General features: G+C 35.6%; 3 protein-coding genes and 1 pseudogene across 5 annotated transcripts; 3 read left to right on the top strand and 1 right to left on the bottom strand.

Annotated features, from left to right (window-relative positions):
• The first annotated feature begins 1,139 nt into the window (after positions 1 to 1,139).
• Positions 1,140 to 4,582, top strand: LOC104761757 (zinc finger CCCH domain-containing protein 64-like; annotated as a pseudogene). Its single transcript, XR_015589206.1, has 11 exons — positions 1,140 to 1,292; positions 1,381 to 1,654; positions 1,764 to 1,890; positions 2,023 to 2,142; positions 2,236 to 2,353; positions 2,629 to 3,050; positions 3,151 to 3,371; positions 3,456 to 3,553; positions 3,665 to 3,806; positions 4,067 to 4,274; positions 4,369 to 4,582. The product of XR_015589206.1 is annotated as a zinc finger CCCH domain-containing protein 64-like (transcript).
• A 3,903-nt stretch (positions 4,583 to 8,485) lies between these two features.
• LOC104761756 (receptor-like serine/threonine-protein kinase ALE2) lies at positions 8,486 to 14,484 on the top strand. 2 transcript variants are annotated; one of them, XM_010484873.3, is made up of 14 exons: positions 8,486 to 9,318; positions 9,609 to 9,851; positions 9,957 to 10,094; positions 10,393 to 10,527; positions 10,618 to 10,701; positions 10,802 to 10,882; positions 10,964 to 11,083; positions 11,173 to 11,424; positions 11,515 to 11,652; positions 11,751 to 11,846; positions 11,946 to 12,614; positions 12,701 to 13,090; positions 13,194 to 13,440; positions 13,536 to 14,484. In XM_010484873.3, exons 1-14 carry the CDS (start codon positions 9,246 to 9,248, stop codon positions 14,200 to 14,202), a joined length of 3,333 nt encoding a protein of 1,110 aa, XP_010483175.1. In that variant the 5' UTR covers positions 8,486 to 9,245; the 3' UTR covers positions 14,203 to 14,484. The 2 variants fall into 2 exon arrangements, with proteins under 2 accessions (XP_010483175.1, XP_087355022.1); XM_087498896.1 differs by lacking the exons at positions 8,486 to 9,318; positions 9,609 to 9,851 and having other exon boundaries at positions 10,035 to 10,094; positions 11,764 to 11,846.
• Positions 14,485 to 15,328: 844 nt separating this feature from the next.
• On the top strand, positions 15,329 to 16,207 carry LOC104761755 (uncharacterized). The gene has a single exon (XM_010484872.3). It carries the CDS (start codon positions 15,415 to 15,417, stop codon positions 15,901 to 15,903), a length of 489 nt encoding a protein of 162 aa, XP_010483174.1. The 5' UTR covers positions 15,329 to 15,414; the 3' UTR covers positions 15,904 to 16,207.
• A 136-nt stretch (positions 16,208 to 16,343) lies between these two features.
• LOC104761752 (beta-galactosidase 4) lies at positions 16,344 to 21,033 on the bottom strand. The gene is made up of 16 exons (XM_010484871.3): positions 20,315 to 21,033; positions 19,983 to 20,078; positions 19,770 to 19,882; positions 19,605 to 19,671; positions 19,399 to 19,491; positions 19,153 to 19,296; positions 18,670 to 18,864; positions 18,502 to 18,586; positions 18,300 to 18,418; positions 18,053 to 18,214; positions 17,780 to 17,955; positions 17,575 to 17,684; positions 17,371 to 17,480; positions 17,158 to 17,268; positions 16,956 to 17,066; positions 16,344 to 16,868 (listed from the first exon to the last, which is right to left on the bottom strand). Exons 1-16 carry the CDS (start codon positions 20,489 to 20,491, stop codon positions 16,560 to 16,562), a joined length of 2,178 nt encoding a protein of 725 aa, XP_010483173.1. The 5' UTR covers positions 20,492 to 21,033; the 3' UTR covers positions 16,344 to 16,559.
• Positions 21,034 to 22,647: the final 1,614 nt, after the last annotated feature.

Genomic DNA, 22,647 nt, shown 5'->3' with positions numbered 1-22,647 from the left:
AGTGGATGTTTTATTGTGATCGTATCGAAGATGGACCTATCACCCCTACGCATACCGTTCTTATGGTAGGTTATGGATGTCACCACGGACAACCATATTGGATTGTCCAAAATTCATGGGGAGAATTTTGGGGAGATGGCGGATATGCTTATGTCTACCGCTCGACCGTTGCCTTAATCCAAAATACTTTAGTCCAAAATGCTCAAACGGTTCATAATCAAATGCTTATTAAATTCAATATTAATCCAAAATGCCTTAGTCCCATATGTTGCAAAATTTAATACACAAACGGTTCATAATCAAATGCTTATTAAATTCTCCAAGTATTATATATTTGCAATTAGCAATTTTATTCTCTAACTATCCTAAGCAAAATTTATTCTTAAATTTGTTATTAATTTAGCTCAAAAATTAGTCATTGTAGTAAAAAGAATGATAGATTGTAATAAATAATGATATTATACATGTGAATAAGCCATGCGATGAAAATCTATTAAAAAAAATAGATTTGAGCAAATACAATTTCTAGTTTCATAGGTACCAAATATGTACTTAAATAACAGTTTTGGATGCCAAAATTATTTGTTGGGGGTGTTAAATGATGAGATAGGTGAGAGCCATTTAAAAAACGATATTTTGTATTGAATGCTAATATTATCAGCCATTAGTTCAAACTTCAAACTGATTTAAGTCATAAATAACATCAATATACGTATTTAACACTAATTTTGCTAACTACAGTATTAGTTCAACACTTAGCAAACATTCAATTTTAATCGAAAGGATAAAGTCACAGAAATACTAGAATAGATTTCACATATTTGTAGAATCATGGATTTTGCATAACAAATCAATGTAAATACGAAAAAATAATTTGAATGCTCATATATTCTTTAATTATTTACATTGTGTTGTACCCCTAAAAATTAATCTTATAATACAAATTGCAGTTTTAGCAACATTAATTTTTATGTCAATGTATATGTTAGTTTGAGGATCAAGTAGAATATCAGAAAATTTGATTACATACCTGAGAGAGAAAAAAAATGGAAGTCTAAACACTTAATTAGCCGCCGTTTTGACACAGACTGTCTATGATAGACAGTTTAATTGGGCTTATGATAAACCCATTAAGTAGTGAAAGAAAGGCCCAAACAGCCTAAATCTCCTCCGGTCTCCGTCGTTGTCGTTGCCTCGTCCTCCTCCTCCGTCTCAGTGTCATGGCGCCTAGAATTTTGCTTAGCGGAGATCCTCTTGGACGTCTCAGTCAGCTCTTCAAACGTGTCCAATCGGTATCTCTCTTTCTCTACTCCTTCTGCTCTACGATCTCTCGTGATTCTGTATCTCTTAGGGTTTTAATCGAAGTTCCAATCTTTACAGGTTAGCAAATCCGCTGGTCCGTTTGATGCTCTGATTTGCGTCGGCCAGTTTTTTCCTGACTCTCCGGAACTTCTAGATGAGTTTCTGGATTACGTCGAAGGTCGAGCTCAAGTTCCGATTCCTACTTACTTCACCGGAGATTATGGCGTCGTCGCCCCTAAAATCCTATCGACGACTTCGAAAAAAGCTGAGAATCAAGGGTTTAAGATGGATGGGCTTGAGGTTTGCCACAACTTGTTTTGGTTAAGAGGAAGTGGGAAGTTCACTCTTCATGGTAAGGGTTTCAGAAAGAATCGATTTTTATCAGTTTTTTTTTTTTTTTTTTCAATAGGTTATTTGGTGACTTTGGTTAATGATATTGTGCTTTTGTTTGTTTTGTTTAGGTTTGTCTGTTGTTTACTTATCTGGTAGACAATCATCTGATAGTCAATTTGGGAAATATAGTGAAGATGATGTTGATGCTCTTCGTGCACTTGCTGAGGAACCTGGAGTGGTTGATTTGTTCTTGACATATCCTTTTTTTTTTTTTTGGTATAAGTTGATGAATTTGGAACTATTGGATACATTCTCTATTCTCTATTGTTCGAGCCTTCCTAAAAGTTAAGTTATTTTACAAATTGGTCGTCCTTAATTACTTTACACTAATGAATGGCCTGCTGGAGTCACAAACAGAGCTAAGGTCTCTGATGTTCCTGAAGGAGTTTCTGATTCCTCTTGTAGTGATTTCATTGTTTCTGAATTGGTAATGGAAGTTAAACCTCGGTAAGTACTTTTTTCAATTCTTATATTGTTGTTACTTGGAAATTTTGAGAAGTTAGGAACTTAATTTACTGTTTCTGTTGCCTTTTGTGGCAGCTATCACATTGCAGGTTCTATGGGGGTATTTTATGCCCGTGAACCTTACCTCAATGCTGACTCTACTCATGTAACTCGCTTTATTGGTCTTGCTCAAGTGGGAAATAAAAACAAACAGGTGTGTTCTATATATTTCCTTTCACACAGCTTGGTACCTCATTGTTTTTGTCTGTTGATATTGGTACCTTTTTCTTTGATTACATGCCTCTGAGTGGTACTCTTAACTGTATGCATTGCTCCTTCTAATATGTAGATAACTAGGATGCAGAATCTGTGCAAGTTCATGAATCACATCAAATGGAATTTTTTGTTTGTGTTTTCTGCTAATTTGTTTCTGATCATCATGCAGTTTTCAAAAATTCTTCAATGTTACTTCTTTTCTCCTCTTTGCAGAAGTTTCTTCATGCGCTTTCTCCTACACCAGCATCTACCATGTCACCATCAGAACTTAGTGCAAGGCCTCCAAACACTACAATACGTCCTTATACTTTACAAAAGGGAGCTGCTGAATCGAAGAAGAGACCAAATGATAGTGACCCTGATTCACAGTATTGGAGGTATGATGTCTCAAAGCGGCAAAAAATTGGATCTGAAGGGGAAAAGCTCTGTTTCAAATTTATATGCTCAGGTTCCTGTCATCGTGGGGAAGATTGCCATTTCCAACACAACGCTGAAGCAAGAGAACAGTGTCGTAGGGGTGTTTGTCTTGATCTTATCATCAAAGGTAAGTGTGAAAAAGGCCCAGAGTGCAGCTACAAGCATGAGTTTCAAGATGAAAGCATACAAAGGAAGCCCAGGTCTGAAAATGCTAACAGGTAATTTCTGATTTTGCTTCTGACCACTATTCTTGCAAAGTGGGTGCCATTTTTGCTAGGGGCTGAGACAGTAATTGTTGTTTCAAAATTGCTTTCTCAGGTCAAAAGAATGCTGGTTTTGTCTGTCAAGCCCGAGTGTAGAGTCACATTTGATCGTCAGTGTAGGAGAAAGTTTCTACTGTGCTCTACCCAAAGGTTATCTAGGGTGAATCAGAGCTCAGTAGATACCAAAATGGGCTGAGAAATTGTTATAAGAGCCAAGGAAATGATGCAGTTTTCTTTGAATTTGTCTCTAAACGTGTTTCTCATGCTAACCTCCAGGTAAGAAAAGTCCTATTGCAATTCAGGTAGATCTTTTGAATGATACAGTTGCTTACATTTGTTTGATTTTTCTACTTTATGTAGGTTGTTCCTGTTCCATCATCCAGAGCTCGTCTTCTTCCAAATATCTTTAGTCTGGCGGCTGAAAAACTGGGCTTTAAGCTTGTGGCGGCTGAATTTTCGTATTTCTTTCTCTATCTTATCGAATCCATCTAGATTATATATACCTATGTTCGTCCCTATGTTTCTGAGTTACTTTTTTGATTAAACTATGTTGTCTTTATTGCAGTTAGTGATAGTTCTGATGGCAGAAAATATCTGCAGAAGGAATACGATGCAGCTTTGGGGATCTTCTATGTGGAACTTCCTGATGGAACGGTTTTATCACACACCCTGGAAGAGAACGAAGTTTTCCCTGCACAATTTGGACGGGAGGTAAGACATTTCAGGCATGGGTGACTATGCTTAAAACTACTAAAGAAAGATGCCATCGATAGTTCATATGCATGAAGATTTAAACAGTGTTCTATTTAATACGGAATATGGAGTTGAACATTCACCATAGAACTTTCATGCTTAGACCATAATATTTGAAGTTTTTTGATTCGATTAGATAGATAACATCTGATCCACCCTAACATTTTTAGGATCCCAAAGGCATTTTGTTGCTTAGGAAATGACATTGGATTTTACAGGTTCTAGCAGGGCTGCTAAAGATCCCAGATAGGGCCGATTGGAGAAACTGCAAAATTAGCCAAGAAGAGGAGGCAAAGCTAGCTAAAGATTTCAAGAAACAATTTCAAGAATTCGACCCTTGCCAATAACGTTGCTGAAAAAAAGATACGATCAGATACTATCTTGTGGGCATCAATAATGTAAACTCAAAGTCTCCAGTGCACTCAGGTATTGTGTTTCTGCTCTAAGTTTAATGCCAAAATTTCTACTATCTTTTGACGATTATTTTTCATCTAACCGCCAGACTTAAAATTTTCTCTAGGTGGGAAGCTGAATCATGGGATGCACCATCATAGATAGCTTCGTTTGTCTCTCTCCATCTCTAGAATCAGGTTCATCAACAGTGTTCTTTATTTTGCTCAGTTAAAAGCTAACAGTCTTCTTCCATCTCTTTTCTTACTGTTTTGCTTGTAACTTCTTCTTTTTGCATCTTGTAAAACAGTTTCTTTGATAAATTATAGTTTGTTGAGATGTAAGAGAGTGACCATCACGGAAACACACAACAGTCATGTCTAGCATTTGCTTCACCTGTTTTCACCTAAACTACTGACTTTTTGTTGGTTGGTAAAAAAAAAATTTTCTCATCTACAGTAATTAATCTCAATCATTTCTAGCCAAGACATACGTTAAATTCTAGAATGGTTACTGTAATAAACAAAAACCCACGCAGCATCAACCTTTAATAACTTGATGAAAACCACATTCGTGTCTAAAGAATGAGAGTGAAGCTGGTTTTAGTGAATCAGAGTCAAACTCTCAGGCATTTGAAAGATGGTAGCTTGAGAACGAGGTTAACACATGGTAAATGAAGAGAGAAACATCATCTCTTCATCTTTAAGGTTATAAATCAAGCTTTTTCTTTTGTTGCTGTTGGTTGTTGCAGCTTTAGCAAAAGAGTAAAGGAAACAAAAACCAAACCCTCCTATAAAGGGTTTATAGATTCTTGTCTATGCCTGTGCACATGGCTCTGTAGTATTGTTATCTTCTCAATCCTTTAAATTTGTATGGTCCCATATAGTAGGTCTCTCTCTTTAAATGCATCAACAACCCTCTAGTATTTTAGGCTAATTTGCATATTTTTGTAAGATTAATTTCCCCATTTAATTGTTGTTTTCCTTATTTTGGAAAAATGAATAATAAATAAAATTTGTCAGTGGTGGTAGTACAGTCCCACCTGGACTTAGTCGGTTCCAGTTCAGACTTCAGACATCAGAGAGGAATATTTATTAATATCGGTGGGTATATTAGTAATCAATTTGTCACGAGGCTCGACCATCATACGAAATATCTCATTATAAATAGGGAGGCTGGCTAATAATTTAGTACTAGTACTAGTTAGAATTATTAGGTAATAGGTAGTAGTACATATTTTTGACCACTTTAGATTTCGACAATTTATATAACCTTTAATCAAACTCAGTTTTTATTCTTTAATCTTTGTTTATGGTCTTTCACCTAATTTATATTGGACTTTATAAATACTATACGATATTCAAAGAAAGATTGTTTGAACAGTAAAGAAGAAACAAAGAGAGAGCTAAAGGTCGTTGTCCGTGATCACTTCTTATAGTTTAAACGACAAGAAGCCAAACTCAAATCTGGTCGTATTGAATCGTTTTGCTGATGTCCCCACACATACGACACCAAATTACGATCTGCAATTGCATTGTAATCAAAAATCGTATTGAATCCTTCTCGTTTTCTTCTGAACCTCTATCATTCGTTTTTTTTTGTCGGTGCTTGCATTTGCATTGAAACGAAATAAGATTTTTGATTTTGTTTTATTTAGAGTTTTTGTTTTATAAGTTCAAAACCTAAAAGTCATTAATTAGTGACAACGGAACTGATTCTTACACCACGGGTTTTGTAACGATTTTTTTTTTGTTGTTGTTGTGAAAAAGTATTCTTATAGGTGAATTAATTCTTACTAAAGAAGAGCTCTGGTGTTTGCTTGGCTTTACTCTACTTATGAACAAAAAAATATATCATAATCTACACATATCACCATTTTGCTTATGTAATAATTCAAGATTTGAGATATGCAAACTTAAGTTCGTTTTTTTCCAAAGGGGGTATAAGCTTAAAATACAATATAAATTATAAAGATGTCACTTTCTATTTAAAGGTTGAATATATCATTATATATCAATATCATTCATACAGTGATTCTGTTTGGAACTAGCGTGTGATTATGGACTCACTATTTACTTAAAACGATTAATACTATAATTTTGAGCAAAATCTATGTTTTCTTTTGTCCACGTTAATGAAATGACGTTTCCGAACGTTAATTTTGCATGGTTGTGATCTTTTTATTTCCTCACCAAAAAAGCTACACCGAGAGCGAGCAAAATCTTGGGAAATACGAGCAAGACGATGAAAGTCAAAGTTTGGTGTTTTTAAACTACTACAACATTTTAACAATTTGTTTATGAAGATGTATCCTAGATTGTCTATCAAAGTCCATCTCTTTTTCTTTCTTTTTTTGGTATAAGGCAAGTTTAAATATTAATCCGTGATGGATCGCCTCTGTAATCACTAATACTATATTTTATAGTTTTCCCGGGAGGTCTTCATCCACTAGAGAGAATGATCAGTACACTTTTCTTCTTGGTCAACATGTTATCAAGTGGACCTAATCTTTGACTTACAGTAAAACCTCTAGAAATTAATAATATTAGGACCAACAAAATCTATTAATTTATAAAGGTTTTAATTTTTCGATTATTTAATAATTATTAATTTATAGAGAGACTTTCCTAATTTAGTAAAAAAATATTAAAAATAAAATTTAATAGTTATAACTAATATTTTTATAAAATTAATTACAATGAAAATAACAATTATCATGTTTTGACGATAGCACTCAAAGATTTTTATATTGTAAAAATATCAAAAATGAACTTTACTAAAAATTAATATGTTTATATATACATATATTTAGATAATTCTATAGAATTATTAATTTATTTTATTGATGAGACCATATATTTATAAAGGATTTTTAAAAAAAATATTATTTTATTATATTATCGAATAATGTCCAAAATTACACTAGTCCCAATTTAGGACCGGAAAAGTTTATTAATTTAGAGAGGTTCTACTGTATTAAATCTTAAAATTCGGCTTGTGATCAATTTCAAAAATTTTATAGACTTCCATTTTAATTTGATGGAAGTATATAGAAGATGTTACGTTGGTGCTTTTGTTGTTCCCATCAATTAAAGTGAATTGTTGCTATCAATTTTATAACCATAGGTTTTTTTAATCTATGTATATATCTATCTTTTTTTTTTTTTTCTTTCATAAAGCAAACAAAGTAAGATATGAAAACAACGTTGTGATTCTTGTAATATTGTGAAAAGAATGAGAAAATAATAAAAAGAAAAAAGAATATACGAAACTTGTATTCTAAAACAAAGAAGGTTTTATTGTTATTTTGAATTTGAAGGAAGCGTAACATACGTATTATTACATGATGTTACGTTATGGAGTTATGGAGTTATGGTCATATGATAAACAACAAAATCGGTTTGAAAAGCTAATCCACACTAACTTTGTTTGTTTTTTTTTTGGTGAAGATTGGATTAAGGGGATATAGGATCGGGTTAATTAATTTGTCTCCTCATTGGATTCATTTTTCTTTGAATTCAACAAGTTTTACAATACAAAACAAATTTCAATCTATTCCACCACTTATTATCTTTGACTGTGGAGAATACTGGAGATTAATCATTATGAAAACTTAGACTTCATATGCATGATCGTACAATTCACTAGTAGATATCGACTAACATAAATTTAATTTAGAAGGGCGTGGTGACTTTGAGTTGAGGAGATATTGAAAAATATAAAAGTTTAGTCATGCGTCAATTAAGGGTATGTTCAACAATATTAACCAGTTTAATATTTGTTCCCAATAATCTTTTTTTACCTTTTTTAATATATATTTTGTATCATTATTATTGCGTTTGTAACCAAACGGGACTTGAAGTTCAAATAAGATATGCTTCCAAGTGTTTGGTTATAATTTCAATCGGAGACAACAACTACTGTTTATAACCATGTCCTACATATATAAAAGAATGATTTACACGACAGAAATTTGTTAATTTACAAGAATCATGCCAACATATATCTCTATATGTAGCATATATAAACATATAGTATACTGTTAAAATGTTTCAAAAAGTGTCAAATAAGTATCTTAAAAGTGGGTTTAGCTTTTTGCTAATCTTATCTAGACTGACATGATACAAACTTACCCTTTTAATTATCAATAAATCCAAAAATAATTAAATAAACGGTGGTTGGTTAATCAATCTTAAAGATTCAATTATACAGTATATAGATCTTTGTCTCACTACAAACGTAAAAATAATTCTAATTTTTATGTTTTGGGAGACGCTTTTTTCACATAATTCTCAAAACCCAATGAAATCAAAACATACATGTGTAGGAAATCTATTTGTGTAAGTTAACATAAACATCTTCATGGAAAACAAAAAGAATTTTAAATTAAATTCACTTCTTCAAACCAAAGGAGAGCAAAAAATATAAAAAAGAGAGGTCAATAATAAACAAATGGTTACTAAAACCCCACTAGGCTCTTTCTCAGACAATACACACACACACTAGTTTTCCTCCATTGACACTATCCCACTACCTTCTTCTTATTAAAAAAAAAAAAAATCCCACCTTTTCTGTTAAATCAAATCTCTCTCTCTCTCTTGATCTCTTGTGACCAATTGAGAGAAGAAAGAAACGTTTTTTTGTTTTGTTTTGGGTTCAAACATGAGAGATTAATTGCACAAGACCTCTTTTGATTACTACCGTTCTCTTCCACCAAACTCAGTTCCTGTCTTTAATTTAATCTCTCTTTCTTTCTTTTTTTTGGTGTGAAGTGAACATTAAAAGAGAAAAAATATATAAAAATCATTCCTTTGCTTCTTTCTCACTGTTCCTTTTGCTGAAGAGCTTCTTCATTCTTTCTTTCTTCTTGCGTTTGAAGTCATTTCATCTCCTTGTGCCACCACTTCGATTGCTTTAAACTTGGGAGAGCATTAAAAAAACCCATCAATCAATTCTTTTTCAGTCTTTTCCTCGTGATCATCGAGGAAGCTTGATCTCTTCTATGGAATGGAGATTTTTATTCTCCTTCTTAGGATCTCTCTTGTTTCATCAGTTTTAGTTGCTGCTTCTTCTTCCTCAGGTCTGTTCTTTTTAAATTTCATTTGCCCTAACAAAAAAAAAAAAGGCAATTATTTGTTTTCACCTTTTTTTTTTATTATTAAATTGGGGTTGATCAATTTGGTAAATTTGAAACCTTTTTTTAGTTTGGTTTTTTTTTGCTAAATTCTAGAAAAAAGGAAACTTTATTGCAAACAGTCACAATGCGATTTTATAATGTGAAGTTTTTATGGTTTCGTGTTAGAATCCAACAACTAGCTTTTTTTTTCTTTAAGGATCTCAAATTTTTGGGTTTAATTGTTTGAACTTCAGGATTGGATTTGTTATCTCCGTTATCATCATCACCACCGTCTCCATTACCGGAAATTTCAAAAGGGTTTGGTCAAGCACCGAGTAATTCACCTGAATCTCATAAATCCGGCAATGTGCCACCGTCTAAAGCTTCTCAGCCGTCTCTTCCTCCTGTAGCTGACGTGGCAGCTCCACCACCGTCAGATTCCGTCGGGAGTGAAGCTCCGACCGGTGAGCCTATCGTCTCGGTTCCTGTTGCTCCAGGTGAAGTGTTGATCTCTTCTTACAGACAATTAATCGAACACTTGCAAGGCACTTTTGAAACAAAAAAAAAAGGAACTTATAAATTGGGTTTTGATTCTAATTCAGCTCCAGCTACAGTTCCTGTGAAAGAGTTACCGGGAAATTCGCCTCTGGTTCAACCCATTGCACCGACTGCTTCACCACCTCAGTTCATTCCAAGAAATGCACCAAAGGAGCCTCCGTTCTCAGGAAGAGTTACTCCAAGTATGTGTTATATACTGCGAATTCCTGATATATAGTGATTAAAATCTTGATTCTTTAGCTTGCAATGTGCTCTAGTCTTTGACTTGAATCTTGAAACTTTAGCATAAATCTTGATTCTTTAGCTTGCGATGTGCTCTAGTCTTTTAACTTGAATCTTGAAACTTTAGCATAAATCTTGAAGCTTTTAGCTTCCAATGTTGTCTAGTCTTTTAACTTGAATCTTGAATCTTGAATCTTGAATCTTGAAACTTTAGCATAAATCTTGAATCTTTAGCTTGCAATGTTGTCTACTCCGCAGGCCCGGTTACATCACCTGTTTCGGATGTTCCTCCATTCCCATCAGTGGCTCTGCCTCCGCCTACACCGAGTAGTGTACCTCCTAGGAATTCTTCTAACAGTCACAAGCATCCAGTTGAAAAGCCTATTGCTCCTGGTACAGTTTTGCTCTCCCCGTACCCTATTTATGTTTCAGGTGTATTGGATTCGTTTTATGGCATAAACTCATTTGTGGTCTCTGAATCAGTTGCATCTCCACCAACAGTATCAATTGACATTTCCCCGCCAGTTCTTCCCGTCTTACCAAAGCTAACACCCTCTAGCTCACCTGGTATGCGGTTGCGGAATTAACTTACTCTGTATATATTTTTCCTCGTATTCTTACAAAAGTGTCTCTCTTTACTATCTGAGATATCTCTCAAACTGTGCAGTGCCCACCTCAACTCCAACAAGAAGAAATCCGGCAACTACGCACCCAGTTTTTCCCATAGAATCCCCTGCTGTCTCACCAGGTTTGCTCAAATTTTGAAATGTGTTTTATCCGTCAACAAAACAGTATCCTGAACATCAACATTTCCTCTTCTTTTCTATAGATCATGCTGTGAATCCAGTAAAACATCCACCGCCCAGCGATAATGGAGATGATAACAAAAGTCCTGGTGCTGCACCGTCAAATGAAATTGCTAAACCCTTGCCTGTCATCCCACATAAAGGTTAGACTTTTTCGAAGGCATCAATCATATAAGTTACTGTTATTTCCGGTAATCAAGAAGACTAAATTCATTTTATTATTACATTACAGCTTCTCCTCCTTTGATAGCTCCCTCAGCCCCCAAGTTCAACGGACACTCTCATCATACATCTCCATCTACTACTACTCCACCGCCAGATTCTACACCAAGTAATGATCACCGCCATTTTTCATCATCATCATCTCCTCCTCTACCTTCAAACCATCGACATCATCAAGAACGAAAGAATATCACAAATAGTCCAGCTCCTTCACCACCATTACCGCATCACATATCTCCAAAGAAGTCAAACCATCGTAAAGGTTTCCACTTTGAGATACTTAGATTGGTCAGTCATCACACTTCTCGTGATCTTAATTCTCTGTTTTTCTTATGTTGTGTTGTTGTTATAGGTTTAATGGCCCCTCCTCCATCAGCACACCATGCTCCTTCTTCTCCCATTCCTACTTCTTTGATTTCTCCTTATCACGCTCCAGTCTCTTCCTCTATGAAACGCATCTCCCCGGCTCCAGCACCTTCTCCAACCCAAGGTTTGACTCTGATCTCAGACAACAAATTTGTAAAATCTGTTTATATTTAACCTCTTTGGTTGATGTGAAATCCTAAATTCTGTTTGCTTGTCCTAAAGTTTTTCCTCTCAGGTCCTCTTCAAGACCTTCGAAATCTCGGAAATTCCCACTCGGTCCACCGCTTCAAGCATTTCCTCCTCCTCCCCCTAATTCAGGTTCTTAAAGTTTTTTTTTCATATATTTTGGGAACAAAGCTGTCTTTTTTGGGGGTCTTGTTTCGGTGTGAAACTAATTGCTGTTGTTGTGTTCTGTAGATTGTTCTTCAACTGTTTGCTTGGAACCGTACACAAACACACCTCCAGGATCTCCATGTGGTTGTGTCTGGCCAATTCAGGTTGAGCTGCGCCTTAGCATGGCCCTCTACGACTTCTTCCCTATGGTTTCAGAATTCGCTCGGGAAATCAGTGCTGGAGTTTTCATGAAACAGAGCCAAGTCCGTATAATGGGAGCTAACGCCGCTAGTGAACAACCCGAGAAATCCATTGTTCTTATCGATTTAGTTCCGCTCGGAGATAAATTCGAGAACATGACTGCAATGCTGACTTACCAGAGATTCTGGAGTAAAAAAGTCTATATAGATGAACTAATCTTTGGCAGATACGACGTGATTTACGTTCGTTATCCTGGTTTACCTGCTTCTCCGCCAACTTCTGGTATGACCATTATAGATCAAGGACCATACTCCGGTACTAATAATGGAAGGGCAGTCAAACCGATCGGGGTTGATGTTCCAAAGAAGCCCCACAAGAAAGATCTCAATGCCGGAAGTATTGCTGTGATTGTTTTATCCGCAGCTGCTTTTATCGGTTTATGTTTCGTTATCGTTTGGTTCTTGGTTTTCCGACGACAAAGAGATCAGCGGCGTCTTTCTAAAAGAGTGCCAGTTGCTCGCTCTTCGCTGCCTTCCCTCTCGAAACCATCAGGTAAAAAACGGTTACTGATAAGGCACCCTTGTTAGTACTACTGTTGCTGTTGGAAGAAACAGGAAATAACTAAGTTGAATGTGCAGGCTCGGCGAGATCTTTAACCGGAAGCCGGTTTAGCTCAACGTCATTGTCATTTGAATCAAGCATTGCTCCGTTTACTCTCTCTGCAAAGACGTTCACCGCAAGCGAAATAGTGAAAGCTACTAATAACTTTGATGAAACGAGGGTACTTGGTGAAGGTGGATTCGGGCGGGTTTACGAAGGTGTTTTCGATGATGGAACTAAAGTAGCAGTTAAAGTATTGAAGAGAGATGACCATCAAGGCAGCCGAGAGTTCTTGGCTGAAGTTGAAATGCTTAGCCGTCTTCATCACAGAAACCTTGTGAATTTAATCGGTATTTGTATCGAAGATCGTAACCGTTCCCTGGTTTATGAACTCATACCAAATGGCAGCGTTGAATCTCACCTCCACGGTATGTTTTCTTTCCAGACCTCATATATACCTATGGTTTTGGTTCCGTTTGGTTTTCTTATTTTTGAAGCTAATCTCTTGTTTTCTTTCTGTTTAATATTCAGGAATCGATAAAGAATCTTCGCTGGTAGATTGGGATGCTCGGTTGAAGATAGCTCTTGGTGCTGCCCGTGGTTTAGCGTATTTGCACGAAGACTCCAGCCCCCGAGTTATACACAGAGACTTCAAGTCCAGCAACATCTTGCTTGAACATGATTTCACACCTAAAGTCTCTGACTTTGGATTGGCTCGAAATGCCCTTGACGATGAAGATAACAGACATATATCGACGCGCGTTATGGGAACATTTGGGTAAGATAACAAAAAAAACCACAATTGGTACAAACTGCTGCTAACTTTTTTTGTTCCTGTTCAGATTTGAACTTATTAATGTTGCTTTTTGATAGGTATGTGGCACCGGAATACGCAATGACTGGGCATCTTTTGGTGAAGAGTGATGTGTATAGCTATGGAGTTGTGCTTCTCGAGCTACTTACAGGGAGGAAACCGGTGGATATGTCTCAACCAGCAGGACAGGAGAACTTAGTTTCATGGACTCGGTCTTTTCTCACAAGCACAGAAGGGCTTGCAGCTATTATAGATCGGTCTTTAGGACCCGAGATCTCATTTGATAGCATAGCTAAAGTCGCGGCGATAGCTTCGATGTGCGTTCAACCTGAAGTATCGCACCGTCCTTTCATGGGAGAAGTAGTGCAAGCTTTGAAACTTGTCAGCAACGAATGCGATGAAGCTAAGGAACTCAACTCTGTAACTTCAATCACTCAAGACGATCTGAGAGATGACACTCGAGCTGAGAGCTCTTGTGGTGGAGGCTCAGGGAGGATGGCCCGGTATCCTTTGCTACCTAATTACGACTCTGAGCCTGACACAGAGAGAGGACTTTCAGTGTCGGATATGTACACAGGGTCAGGGAGATTCGAGAGACAGTCTAACTCAGGTCCCTTGGCCTCGGGTCGAGGCAAGAGGTTCTGGCAAAAGATGAGGAGATTATCAACCGGAAGCTTGAGCGAGCACGGGACACCAACTGTCATGTTACGATCCGGTTCACGTTGAACGATCTTTTGCAAGTTATAGAACATTGGAGTTTTTGGTTGCCGCCCTTGTAAGTTAAAAAGACGGAAGGGAAGCTGGTGGCTTGTCTTACAAGCAACTCTTTGCCTCCTAGAAGTGGAAACCGGTTAATCGAAAAAACCAAGAGAGATAGATCATCATTCCCAGGGTCAACAAATTAGTTAAGAGAGATGTTTGCATGTTAGAAGAGAAACAAGAGATTCTGTTTAATTTGAATGTACATATCACGTTTTATGAGCTAGCAGCATGATCTTCCTTTTACAACACTCCGGTACAGACCACCGGTTCAACTAATAAAATTGAATTTAACAAATATAAAAGCCATACATATTCTGATTGGTTGTTGCGTTTGGACCAATGGAATCATATAAATCGTGTGTATATCGATGAATATAAAAAATATGTCAGCGTCGCATCGCTGCAAGGGAAAACAAAAAAAGTGCACAGATCTCATTTATCTCTCTCTCCTCTACACACAGTGACCAAACAGATGGCACGTCCCTGTAAGTTTCGAAATCAATTCGAGACCCATTAACGTCTTTTCACATCACTAATTCTGTCTTTTCATTTTTTTTTCTTTTTTTCGTTTGGTATATATGAGAAAGAGAGAACATTAAAGAAAAAGAAAAATATCCACCCACTTTTGGTTTTATCAGAGAAAAGTCCAACTACATAGTTAGTGTATCGAAAATTTACTCACCGACCAGCTTCCTAATTTTAGTAACTCCTCATCAATTTTTCCATACCTTTTCCTGGATTCCTTTTTTTTTTTCTTTACATAAAAGTATTAGTATGATACTATGAATTTTGAAAGTAACTATCAACATTACTATATCATCACGAGTTTAAGATCCTTGTTCCTTTGTCTTTAGATTTTCTTAGTGGACTTCTAACGAAAGAAAATGCTAAAATTATATTATTAGAACGTGTAACATATTTTCAATAACTAAAAAAGACAGGAGAGCTTATAGTTTATTTGATTTAGACTTAATATAATTTTTATCATTCATTCTGACCCACTTACAGGACTCAATTCACTGTATTTTATTGATATTATCACCAAAAAAATGTATATATGTCTACACTTTTGTATATATAAAGTGTGCAAGAAACAAATATCACAACAGTAGTGGTACGGTCTCATTCTTTATAATTTACTCCTCTCTTTTGAGTTCCGAGAGAGAGAGAGAGAGAATGGAAGACGAAATGAGGAAGAGAGAAGACGAGACGGCGGAGAAGGAAGTGACGACGACGACGAGGAATACGCTAGTCGCCGAAGAGTATACGCCTGATGAAATCATGAGTCTCGTTGAGTCATCATCATCATCTTCACCGACGACGACAATGACGACGACGGAGATCGAAGGTACTAACTTTTCCGGCGAAGGGGGTTTCAGAGTGAGGTTTATCGACGATCCGTACGCGGTTCCGTTGGTTGTTCAGTCTTCTTCCGGTTACATCACGATCAACGTCAACGAAGAGAGCTGCGGACCTTCGTTCTCGGACAGCGACGCTTCGGCAATGGCAAGCGTCGACGCCAGTGGTCTGTACTGTTTCGAGTACGGAGGCGAGAAAGGCGGTGGCGCGTGGAGTACAAACGAGGTGAGCGCGAGTGAGTCGTGTGAGTGGAATGACGATTTGCTTGCGAGGTTTCTAGGCGAGGACGAAGAAGACTGTGTTTGACCGTCTTTGGAGGGTAGTTTGGTCATTGTATTTTCTTGGAGGGTAATTATGGGTGAAAAAGTGAAAATGATTTACACGTTGTTGGTAATAGGGTAGCAAGAAAAATGGAAAAAAAATAAAAATCAGTAAATGGATGGTCGTACTCTTGTAGAAGAATAGGGCTAGTTGGTAGTTAAGTGGTTTTAATGTGACCATTTTGGTAATTCGGCACATTGAAGTACTAATGCTTCTAGGGCTTAGGGACTATTTTGTAAATACGGAAACTATTAATCCCGTGAAAAGTAAGAATGCTTTATTTAACAAATGAATCCCTAGAGTTTTGCATGTTATCATCATCTAACGTACGTTTTTAAATTAACCTAATTGATACTTAATTAGGCCTAGTTGAAGGCCCATTAAGCATAAGACTGGGAGATCAATGTAAAAAGGATTCCTGGCAATATTAAAACACTCATTTGTATTATTTCTGTGAATTTTATTTACTCACTGATAACTAGCCAGTAGTAAAAATATACATATACAGGAGGTATAATTCTTGTATTCATATATTTTTCTAGCTCTGTCTCTATCTTCAAAGCAAAGCCAGAGAGAGGTAGACAAACAAATCAAACCAGCTATGTTCTGTCCTGAAAACTTGGAATCAGAAGAAGCTGTTTTCATGTTCTTTTCACCAATGAGATTCCATTAGGATCACCACCCCATTCTTCAAACACAACTATAACGTTCTGAGACCTTAGCCATGAACGAGGTACATGGTACCATCTTTGTGAAGCTTCACCACAGTTACTCAAACATTTCTTTGCGTCGTAAGTTCCAGCGTAGTTACAACGTCCGCAAGATCCTTGAGCTTTATAACCAGGCCAGTGACGTCCAATGTTTCTACCATTTATCCAAACTTGACCTTTACCCATTGTGTTCATGTCTAAAGCCAATGGTTCATTTCCTGCTGGTGTGGCAAAAGTAGACTGCAACCCAAACAAAAGATATTGGTTTCTCAAATTTTCATTGTTTCAAATCTAGACATGATATTAAGTCCTTGTGTTTTGTCTTACCTTGTACCAGGTCAATGGTTGCCTCTTTACCACAAATGATCCTTGAGTCCATCTTACAGAGGAACTCTCTGTGTTGGTATGAAGACTCAAAGCTTCACCTTTTACACCAACCTGTTAAAATCAAATTAAAAACAGTGTTATGAGTTTAGGTTTGTTACTAGGAAACTCAAACTTTAAGTTTGTTTTGAATTTCAGGGAGAACCTTATAGGACCATTTCCATTTCGACATATCCCATGTTCCGGAGTTAACTCCCTTCAGTGTGACCGGACCAAGAACTCCTTTATTCCACTGTTCAAAATGCGTACCAACGTTCTGCAAGCAAATTAAGAAGCACAAAAGCTCAGAACCTAATTATCTTCTTGGCACCAAAACCGGTTTAAAAGAGAGAGCTAGAGTATCTCATCAGGAACTAACCGGGAGACCAACTGCAACACTCAACAGAGCAAGCTTGTTGACACCTGCATGTAGTTTAATCTTCTGGCTAAATGTTACTTTTGTGTGCGCTAGTGCTCCATAAGCACTTCCTGAAAACAGAGAAAATACCAATAATGTTGTCAAGTTACAAAAACTAAACAACACCGAGACAAAGAAAAGCTTCTGTTGTTGCTATTGTACTACCTGAAAGCTGCCCATTGACAAACACATGAACAACATGTCCAGCTGACATAACTGTAAGAAGCGGGTAGTCACCAGTCTTCAAAAACCTCTCACCAGCACCAATTGTGACGCTGAGTAAAAATACCCGTAAACAAAAACAAACCATGAATTTTCTTTTCGAAGATTGAGACAAAAACAAAGAGAGTTCTGATGTTGGGATACTTACTCAGTTAGATACCAGAAATAGTCAGATTTGTCCCAAGTCATGCTTAACTGTTCCACAAGCCCGTTTCTTGCAAACGTACCAGCTTCATTCGCAGAAGGAGCCGCTTCGTTGTATGATCCCCAAGAGAATCCGGTACCAGTAGGAACCATATTCCTGTGTATGCCTGGTGCATTAACCTGATTATTCAAAAACACAAGAGTGTCAATTCAGTCTAAAGATTAAGAAAGGTAATTTTCTTTTAACAAAATAAAGTTTTCTCTGTTCTGTTTTTACCTTTGCAGTGTTATAAACCTCTGTTTTGCAGTCAGGTAAAATACTAACTGACCAAGGAGGCAAATCATACGGGAATCCACGGAACATAACTCTCGCTGCAGATTTCTCATCTTTATTTGATAAAAACGCAGCACAAGAGGATTTAGACCAGAACACATGAGCCTGAAAGAAACAGTCAAAATCATAAGGTTCCTTTCTCAGTTGAAATTTAACATAACTACAAGTTTGAATAAGGTTTGATCTATACTTCTTGTTTAGCTCCAAGCCATGTAACAGTAGCATCAGCAGAAACCAAAGCTGGCTCACTGAGTTTGATGGCTTTATGCAATGCTTTCAAATGACTATACTTTGGTTCTCTTGTTAAGCCTTTTTGAATTAAACAGAATCAGATTAGTTAATCATTCAGACATATGTATAGTGTTTTTTTTAGTTTGGTTAGTAGCTAGTACCGTATTCATCAATAGGAGCGTCGTAGTCATAGCTTGAAGCCATGAACTCACCGGCTGTTCTGTCGAAATTTGTTCCTCCATGATACTATACAAAAAGATATATAAATAAACACACATTAAGCCAAGTCGATGTGTATTGATATGTAACTCTGTTTTTGTATTATATACCATATAGTAGTTGACGAAGGAACCTCCTTTTGCTATGAATCGTACAACAGAGTATGCAATATCTTCGACTGGTCTGTACGGTACAGCACCTCCAAACTCTGTGTACCAACCGGTCCAATTCTCTGTCCACATCTTCGGCTTGTTGATTGAGTTTGGTTTAAAATCCTCACAGTAATAACCATTGCATGTGTCTATCTGTAATTTGCAATTTTATACACATTAGTGGAAATAATAAAATATGAGGTAACATGCAAATACAATTGTAAATATCTAGCAAAAAAAAAAAAAAAAGTTGGTGAGATATATGGTAGTTATAATATAACTTATCAAACCCTAGTAAAAAATCATACCAACTTAATACTTTAAAGATCAAAAAGCCAAAAAAAATAACTTTTTCGGTAGCAAAACAAAAAAAATTGTTTGTTGTACTTTAGCCAAATTATATTAATATGATTAGAAAGAAAGAGGAATGAAAGAACGTACAATAGGAGAAGGAGCATCTTCTTGCTTGCACATAATCCATGGAACACCTGTCGAGAGTCCTAATGCCATTTGAGCTACCCATTTTGTATAAGCCTTTCCTGGTGCACCAATCTCCCATTCCACTGGTCCATATTCATTCTCAATCTGTCCAATTTTATTCATATTTATTATGTAGAATAAAAGAACTTTTAATTTGAGCCATATATGTCTTGAAATCATTGGCTAATGATATTTAATGAAACAAACCTGTGCAAGAATGATTGGTCCTCCTTGAGTTTGAAACAACTTTTCTGCTTTCATCAGCCATACAATCTTTTCAGTAAATTTCTTCATTGCCGCCTATACAAAATCATCAGTTATAATTAATATCAAATCATCCAATCAGAGAGGATGACAAAAAAAAATTAATACGATGAGAGGGAAAAAGTGAGTTTTGTTTTAGAGTTTGAAACCTTGAAGGGTTCATTATCCGTTCTAAAAGCCATACCGGGAACGAATTTGAGCCAAACCGGAAATCCCCTATAAACCATCAAAATATTTTAAAAATTTGTAATCTGATAACCAATCAGTTTGGTTTTTATAAAAGGAGGGAAATAGTGAGTTTATTATATTTGTACCCAAAGTTCCATTCAGCACAAACATATGGGCCAATTCTGAGATTAACATAGAGACCAGCTTGGTGCGCCAACTTGATGAACTTAACCAAATCATACCTGTCTCCAAAATAATACTGGAAAGAATAATAACAATAAAGAAAAATTTAGAAGAGATGTGACTTGTGAATGAAGAAAATCAAATAAAAAAAAAGATATTTTTGGTAGATTACTTACTTGTCCAGGAGAAGGTTCATGGCCATTCCAAAAAACATAAGTCTCAATAACATCCAAGCCTCCTTCTTTGGCTTTCTGTATAAGACCAGGCCACATCTACACAAAAACAGAATTTTAAATACTTCTTCTGAAAATAAAATAAAATACTTTTTTTTTAATATATTATGTAGATAACAAGCAAAACCCATGTGAAGGAGAAAAGCTTGGGAATGAAACACATTACAGAAAAAACAGAGAAATATGAAAATTTTGAACATAAAACTCCAAAATATCAAAAATTTATAAAAACATTGAATTGTAAAAATGTGAATAAAAGATGATTGATGAATTACCTCAGGGGTGCTTCGTGGATAGTGAATTGAACCAGAGAGAAGGATTCTTCTTTGTCCATTGATGATCACAGCTTTACGATCATAAGAGACTGTTGCTTTTACTATACATATCAATGATGAACAACAAAGAATCGCCACAAGAAGAATATAGGATTTATCTCTAAAGATCAATCCCATTTTCACTGAAAGAAAAAAAAAATCTGATAAAAGGATAATTTTGGGTTTGGATTAAAATGATTGTTTTGGAGTTATATATCTATATATATATATATATAAGGAGAGAAAGAAAGAGAGAGAGAGAGAGAGAGAGAGATATTTATGTAAGGTATGATCTGTATGTATAGTTTTAATGGAGTGTATATCTTTTCTCTATTCTAGGAAGGGATTTTAAAGATAGAACATCTTTTTTTTTTTTGTCACCCTTAGAAGATATATATATAGTCTAATCGTCTTTGCTTTGTTCGGGTGACTTTGAAACGTCACAAACCTTTTTTTTTTCTTTTTTTTTTCATTTTCCTTGACTTTTTTCTGTTATTGACTATAAATAAAAAAATATTCAGAAATAGTTCATTTGATGATACAATTTGCAAAAATTTAAAAGGTAAAGAAAAAAAAATTAATAAAAGTATGTGATTACACACCAAATTTATGAAAAATAATATTAATATTACCTAGATGAAGGTTGATAATTTTTGTTTTTCAATAGTATTTGAAAGCTTGCACAAAACATTCCATCAATTATACTAGTATATAATTAGTCTAATATGATCAGCACATATAATATATTCCGTCTATACTATTGTTGTTGTGTCACTATCCTAAATCATATTCGGTAAATGTTATTGTTTACAAAAAAACAAAAACAAAATGAATATGAATATGATAGAACTTGTATGTATAAAACTTCTTTGCAAGCCAAAAAAAAACAAAAATTGTAAACTTTCTGATTCCGTTTTGGAGGAGTACAAAGCGGAGCTTCATTTTCTTTGTAAACAAAAAGCCATTGTGTATGGGATGATACAACTTTTCTTGTGTTGAAATATTCTCCATAATGTAAGATTGTAGTAATGTGATGAGTTTTATTAGTTCACATCTTTAGTTTCCGCCTTGACTTTTGGGAACAGAGGTCAAGTTGCCGCATTCATGACCCAATTAAAACCTCCACCTTCCCACCGGACTTGGCCTACAGAAATTGGAAAGACTCAAAAACATGCGCCTGTAGTAGATATTATCTAGAACCTCTAATAAACAGTATAAGATGACAGAATCCTCTTTAATTTTGATTAGCTAATTAAATTAGCTTAGATACAGTTTTAAATTATCGTTCTAGTTTATATAGAGCTTAAGTCTAGCTAGTTCATATAAGGTATATGTTTTTTTTTTTTTTAATTATGTATAGCTAAATACTAGAAAACATATTCTCTTCGTTTTTATATACACGTTTGAACATGTCTTTTTATAATTTCAGTATCTTAAACCAAACTTTGGAATAATTCAAAAGAAAAATGAAAAAAAACAAATGTCGTAGTTGTTAACAAACGGGTAGCTTGAAAACTAAGTTATATCTGCTTTTTCAATTAAAATAAGGCTAATAATGTAAGTCATGCATCTCAGATTTTCCATGCATCTATCGCTAAATCAAATTAATAATCAGAATCGATCGGTTGACTCTTTTTGGTGCTTTCTGATAATTGAGATGGCTCTCTGAATTCTTGTTAACCAAGTGGCCAGTGGGTTAATATTGCATTCCTCAGACCTTTTCATTCTACTGCACGTCTATACATACCGATCAAATATATTGAAAGAATTATAACCCATACAAAAGAAAAAAAAAACTTACATTATTTTTTGGGTTGATACAAAAGGTATGACCAATGAGAGTTTTTGACAAAATAACAGGTTGTTGTATGTATTTATTCATTGATATATGATTTCTATTTTATCCTAAAACATTCGTTCATACGATATTACGATGATTCCACATCAGATTTAAAACGGAGGAACCCACAATAACTACAGTTTCACTTGAGACAAAAATGCCTCCATGCGTGTAATTAACCGATCAAGTCTTCTGACGATTCGATTCTCATACCCGTTATCCAGATGGGATAAGGGCTTGTCTTTCTTTCCGCCAAGTAGATTAGTTAGCCACGTCAGGCAGTGTTTCGTCCTAGTGGGTCACAAGTAGGCTCTTCTTACTCTCTTTTTTCTTTCCTATTATATATTTGGGTGACTAATCTTTTGTTACCTAAAAAGAAATATAAATATGTATGAATGGATGACCCCCAAGTGTCGAGGTCTATATATCAATTCAATGAGAAAAGAAGTATATA

This window comes from Camelina sativa, chromosome 18 (genome assembly GCF_030686135.1).
Source record: "Camelina sativa cultivar CO46 ecotype springtype chromosome 18, ASM3068613v1".
Classification (NCBI taxonomy): domain Eukaryota; kingdom Viridiplantae; phylum Streptophyta; class Magnoliopsida; order Brassicales; family Brassicaceae; genus Camelina; species Camelina sativa.
This window is presented reverse-complemented; position numbering and strand designations above follow the sequence as displayed.

Excerpts from the sequence above, each read along its gene's own strand:
- LOC104761756 (XM_010484873.3), top strand. The coding sequence starts at position 9,246 with ATGGAGATTTTTATTCTCCTTCTTAGGATCTCTCTTGTTTCATCAGTT. Across the intron at positions 9,852-9,956 it reads CTCGGTTCCTGTTGCTCCAG|CTCCAGCTACAGTTCCTGTG; the intron begins GTGAAGTGTTGA and ends ATTCTAATTCAG. Across the intron at positions 11,653-11,750 it reads AGCACCTTCTCCAACCCAAG|TTTTTCCTCTCAGGTCCTCT; the intron begins GTTTGACTCTGA and ends CTTGTCCTAAAG.
- LOC104761755 (XM_010484872.3), top strand. The coding sequence starts at position 15,415 with ATGGAAGACGAAATGAGGAAGAGAGAAGACGAGACGGCGGAGAAGGAA.
- LOC104761752 (XM_010484871.3), bottom strand. The coding sequence starts at position 20,491 with ATGGGATTGATCTTTAGAGATAAATCCTATATTCTTCTTGTGGCGATT. Across the intron at positions 19,492-19,604 it reads CGGATAATGAACCCTTCAAG|GCGGCAATGAAGAAATTTAC; the intron begins GTTTCAAACTCT and ends GATTTTGTATAG. Across the intron at positions 18,865-19,152 it reads AAGATGCTCCTTCTCCTATT|ATAGACACATGCAATGGTTA; the intron begins GTACGTTCTTTC and ends TGCAAATTACAG.